The 5,959-nt window shown below is 39.9% G+C and overlaps 1 protein-coding gene across 1 annotated transcript; it reads right to left on the bottom strand.

Moving 5' to 3' along the window:
• Window positions 1–304: 304 nt before the first annotated feature.
• On the bottom strand, window positions 305–5,570 carry LOC128014842 (RNA-binding E3 ubiquitin-protein ligase MEX3C-like). The gene is made up of 3 exons (XM_052598513.1): window positions 5,439–5,570; window positions 4,824–5,320; window positions 305–3,638 (listed from the first exon to the last, which is right to left on the bottom strand). Exons 2-3 carry the CDS (start codon window positions 5,290–5,292, stop codon window positions 2,551–2,553), a joined length of 1,557 nt encoding a protein of 518 aa, XP_052454473.1. The 5' UTR covers window positions 5,293–5,320; window positions 5,439–5,570; the 3' UTR covers window positions 305–2,550.
• Between the last annotated feature and the right edge of the window lie 389 nt (window positions 5,571–5,959).

Below are 5,959 nucleotides of genomic sequence, written 5' to 3'. Positions count from 1 at the left end.
GTTTTTTGTCTAAAATCAGAGACTGTCATGATGCTGAAAATTTACCACAATAAAATAGTTTGCATTAAAATGCAACAGCTTCCACTGCACTGAAACCTTGTATTTTAGCTGAAACTGGGGTTACCGTGGTCATTTTGCGTAAGGGAGAACTATATTACCAATCTTTGCATTTTTCATTACTTTCATCAAATATTTGATTTCTTAGGTTCATTCTTGCTACAACGTATCTGCTTGATCTTGCAACGCTAAAGTATGGATGAAGCTAGTTGAAAGTAAAACCCAAATCACACAAACACTAAGCACAGTTTTTTAAATGAAACAATTTATTAAGGAACTTTTAATATCAGAAAAATAAAAATCTTGATTCTTTTTTACAGCAAATATATAATATCAGTGCTCTGGCCACAGGACAGCGAGGCCATTTATCATAAAATATATTTTAAACTTTAAGAATTCAACTTATATGACTTCATGTCCCTGCATAAATGTATATACACAATAAAAGAACAGTTGAATTATAAAATACAGAAACATAGTTGCAGTGTGATGGTAAAAGAAAATCCCTCCGATGAACATAAAATTCCTAGTCATGTTCAACATAGGACTTTAATTTTGTTCATAATGTGGTAGTATTGATACCTAATGCAGTGTATATGTCTATATCTAATCCTTGGCTTTTTTTTTCCGTGTTTTAGGAATAGATAATAAATCATGCAGGTGTGCTCTTTCCTGCTCTATAGTACCTAACATCAATACTCTACAAGCTAATACTCGCAGCAGCTGACTCCTCGCCAGATAGTCTTAATATATATCTTAAATCTTAATATATATATATTTGAATATGAAATATAAACTACAGAAATACTACAAAATTGTAAAAAAAAAAAAAAACCTGTCAAGGTGAATCTTGAGAGGTTATGGATCTCTGATGCTTCAGTTTCTCTGAGTTTAGTGGTGTTTGTAGCCGTGTCAGCCAACACTTTGAGCTGTCTAAACCACATTTTCGTCAACAGAATGGCTCCTCTGGGTACGACACCCTGTGATGCCCTGGCAGGACCCATTCATTTAAGGCAACGGGGAGTCGTTACCAACAAATACTAGGTCTATAATGCAATTTACCAAAAAGGGCCTCTACGGCTGTTCGTAGTTTTACGTGCATCGTCACTCTAGTTAAATGTTTCCATTAAAAGTTGCAAATCAATAAAACATTTGAGAATAAAGCACTGTTTCAATCCCATGTGTTCAAGATTTAAAAAAATCTTAACTTTCTGGGAAAATGGCGCAAAAGTATGAGTAATAAATTATTGGTGCAACTGGGGAAGCCTGATGTTTTGGAAAGCAATTTTGTGCTGACTTAATTTTTATTGCGCATCCAGCAAAGTTTTTCCATCATAATTTGTGCACGTTCAATTCCCGGCCAAAATAACTAGGAATCTCATCTGAGCGTGTATGTGCATTTTTTAATTTTCGCATCTTGGCATTTCCATCCAGCTTTTGTACACGACATCCCAAAATCGGTCTACAAATATGTGGATGGAAACATGAAAGCAAAATTAACTTGAAACGCAAGCATAACCAATGTTTAAATTTATCTAAAAATTACTTCGGTTTATGTGTTCGGTTCAGTTTAACTATGCAATTTAGATAATTCATTTTGCTCAGTTTAAAAGACTAGTTCAATCAAAATTGAGAATTTGCAGAAAATTGTCTCATTTTCAGGCCATCCCAAGATGTATGTGAGTTTGTTTTTTCGTCAGATTTGGAGAAATGTAGCATTCCATCACTTGCTCAACAGAAGATCCTCTGCAGCGAATGGGTGCCGTCAGAATAAGAGTCCAAACAGCTGATAAAAACATCACAAGTAATCCACATCAATCCAGTCCATCAGTTTAAGTCTTGTGGAGTGAAAAGCTGCATGTTTGTAAGAAACAAATCCATCATTAACACGTTTTAACTTCAAACCGTTGCTGCGGGCTCAAATAGGAGTCCTCTATCCATAATACTGCGTTCTCCATTGGTGAGCAAATGGTTTAACGCTAAATTTAGCCAAATATTTAAATGTTCTGACAAAGAACCAAACTCATCTACATCTTAGATGGGTTGAGAGTGATTCAATTCTAAATTTTTCATTTTTGAGTGAACAATTCCTTTATTGATGTCATGCAATGCCCTTGTTGGAGATGCCAAAGTTGGAGATGTTCAAAGAGTTCAAGACGGCGCTTTATGATCACCTGCTGCTCGACTCTAGTGTGAAACAGAAACTAAAGGCCACAGATCGCCACACACCCCACCAGCGTCATGGAATCAGGCACATGAAAATGTAAACACAGTCAATACCTTGAAAACTAAATGACAAAAGATTATTTAGCACTGCTAAACCCCAGCGACGCTCGCCGTAAAAACGACGTAGCAGCTAAACGCAAATCTCTGAGATGAACTCAACTGTGGTTATTAATCAGAAACCTGCATTTGCCAGTTATTTAAACGTAATAAAGAAGGAAGAAGTAAATTTCTTGTGATCCCAATTTTTTCCCCTCTCTCTCTCTCTCTCTATGCGCTTTGCAGGACGGAGTTGGAACACTCCAAACAAACAAGGTTTTGCCCGCACGGGACAAGCGCCGCCATGTTGTCTCCACAACGTACGCACGCAGGAACTTGGCTGTGTTTTGGGTAAGTGCGCACGTCCGGTGGAGAGCTGGAGCCCGTGCTGTCGCTAGACGGAGAAAACGCGGAACCAAAGGCAGGGAGGCTCTGGGAATTCTCCTGCACCAACCGAACCAGCGGATGATCCTCCGGAAGAGACGGAGACAGACGGGCCAGAAGAGACGGAGAGAGCCTCGGCGTAGTGGGCAAACTTGCGCCCCACAGTGTCGGCTGCGGATTGCTGGACGGCGCCGTCATCATTAGCCCGTCGTATCCCGCAGGATCTTCGGGTCCCAAGGGCAACTGGGAATCACCAAACCAGAACGTGCCTCCGCTGCTGCCAGGACTGAGATCCGCCACTGCGCTGCCTTTCCCGCTGTAGTGGGACTCGCTAGAGTTGCTTCCGAGCGAGCTGGAGCTGTCGTTGCGATTCCCTGCAGCATTGCTGTGGAAGTTTGAAACGCCGCCGGAGAAGAGCCAGGCTCCGTTGCCGCCCGACTCGAAACCAACATCGGTGCCGTTGTAATGGAAGTCGTCATCATCCACGCTGGTGTCCAAGCTTCCTGCGGTTCGCATCGCAATATGGGCTTCGATTTCCTCCCGAGCTCGGTCTACGTTCTCAGGCATCCCGGTCACCTCAAACACCGGTTCTTTGTCGCGGCTTGGCGTGACGATGTAGGTGTGGGTTTGCTGCTGGATCCTCTTGATAGTCGCTCCTTTCGGCCCCACCACGAGCCCTACCATTCGATACGGCACCCGAACCTGGATGGTGGTCTGTCCCGGATGGCAAGGAACGCCGTTGTGCCCTGCGTTCGGCACCACTTTGTTTCGGGACGCCCGGATGAGAGAAAAATGCTCAGCCGCGGACAGAATCTCACGCTTTGCCATAATGACGTCTTCCTTCCGGCCGGTCACTACAAACACTGGTTCCTCTCCTCTCACGGGGGTTTTGATGTAAGTGTTGGTCTTTGCTCTTAGAGCTTTGATCTTGCAACCTGAGGAGAGCAGAAATACAAAGCCGAGTCAACACATTCCTAGTTTAAGAAGACATCTATCAATCAATCACAGTGATAGACAAGTGATCTCTTCTCAGGAGTAATTAGAGCAGTCCTGGATACTGATTGGTCGATACTAACATACTTGAAATAGTAACAGGGCTTGTCAGTGTGCTAGTTCAGTTGTTAGTATTACACAACTTGTTTTCCTGCAGTTCAGTGAAGAAACATCACAACATTACAGATAAGTGAGGCAGCTGAAATCTTTAGTGTAGTTCACACATGCACATGACACATGCAGTTCAATGAGGTCAATGCAAGCATATATTATTAAAACCATTTTCATAATGGTTTCATAATGAATGCACTCATATTGGGAAATTGGCCCACACAATTTACAAATAATTATGATAAATTATGATCAGGCTTATTACTAATATTATTATTTCTCTTGTTGTTTTTGTTTTTGTTTTTATATTTTGCATTTTTTTATAAAAAATTTTAGTTCGTTTGCGTAATTGTGTTGTTGTTTTTTTCCGCATTTTTTGTAGTTTTTGGTTTTATTTATATGTCTATTATTATTATTATTATTATCTAGTTTATTTACAAACATCTAGTCTTTTATGAATTTTTATTTTAGTTTTAGTTACTTTAGTATATCAAGTTAGTTAGTTATTTTAGTTAAACTAATTTAAAATGATAAATGATGGAAACTAGCTGAAATACAAATTGTTAATTAATTTCAGTTGACATTTATTTTAGTTTTAGTAATGAAAAAAAAAAAATGCTTTTTTATGGTTTCAGCTTGAGTTTACTATAATAACCCTGGTTCAAACTTTATTCAGTTATCAAAATATACTAACTTTTTTTACCGTCTGACATCTGGTGAATTTAAAACCTTTTGGTAACTAAACTTACGCTTAAATATAAAATACAAAATATATTTTTGTAACTTAATATTTTTATATATATGTATGTATGTATGTATATATATATATATATATATATATTTTTTTTTTTTTTTTTTTTTTTTTTTTGTTTTTTTCTTGAGGTGAGGTGTGAAAATCAGAAGGGTGAGTACAAATATGAATCACTAATCCAGCTGGCCTCCTTACTGTTGAACACTGAGATGAGTCACAATATTAGAATATCAAACATGAAACATTAACGATCAAACAAACCCACCCTGTCGGCCAACTATCTCTGCCACATGTTCAGAAGTGGGCACCATCACACACTCTGTTGTGTTTACGCTCTTCCTCCTGGTGTTGAGTGCACACCTCTCACCCTCCTGCATCATCATCATCATCGCCATCATATTCCCCTGAACCGGGTAACCCTGGGACTCGCCCGGCCCGTCCTGGAAGAGCCCACCGGTCCCCGGTGCCCCGGCATAGAGCTGTCCTGAATCAGTATCATGTCTGATGATGTTGTTGTTGTTGTTGTTAGTGGTGGTGTTTTCCTCCTCGGATCCAGTTTGGGATAAGGGCTGGAGGTCCAGTACCGCACCCAGGACACCCACATGAGAAGTATCATGTTGTTGTGATGGACTCTCATCCTCCCGGAGGCTCATCCGGCTCAGATTGTGTACCGGTACCGGGAGGTCCGGTTCAGTATCGTCGGACTCCAGGAGTTGAGCTGTGTTACTGGGCATGCTCGACCAACAACGTGTCCTGCTTTCACTGCGGGACACACAAAAACAGACAAAAGTGCCTCAACGATGAGTTATCCACACTCCTGTTACTGCATTCAAGTGTAGAGAACCCGAATATGCGATTTTTAAAGTGTATTTAAACTTACAGCTGATGTTTTTAGCAGCGGCAGCTGTGGTTCCGTGACCCTGTTCTGCTGGATCTCTTTGTTTACGGTTCTTCGGGGATCCTCGGGCGGGTTCGTGAACAGCCGATCAGTGCGCGCAGCGCCTCACACCGGCGCGGAAGAACAGCGTAGTGTTCGGTTTAGCAGCCAAAACATTTAATTTAATTTTTTTTATTTAATTTTATTTGTTGTGCCTTAAAACACTTTAGAGAAACTATAATCATAAATTATTGAGACCTTTTTTAAATGATAAAATATTTTAAATAATAATATAACAAAAATATGAATCAACATTATTCAGTTGCTCGTTTTGTACTTTCACTTATGCTTTAGGCTTTTGTTTCCTATTAGGAATTTTCTATTGAAATTCAATATCGTTGTTGACATTTATAAAGAATAACTCTTTGGGTTTGAGACTTTAGTCTTTGCAACTTTACAGATCTTTTTTTATGCACCAAGAGCTTGTAACACTCCAAAGAGAAAGGAAAACTTGAAATCGCATC

The sequence above is a fragment of the Carassius gibelio genome, chromosome A5 (genome assembly GCF_023724105.1).
Source record: "Carassius gibelio isolate Cgi1373 ecotype wild population from Czech Republic chromosome A5, carGib1.2-hapl.c, whole genome shotgun sequence".
Lineage (NCBI taxonomy): Eukaryota > Metazoa > Chordata > Actinopteri > Cypriniformes > Cyprinidae > Carassius > Carassius gibelio.
This window is presented reverse-complemented; position numbering and strand designations above follow the sequence as displayed.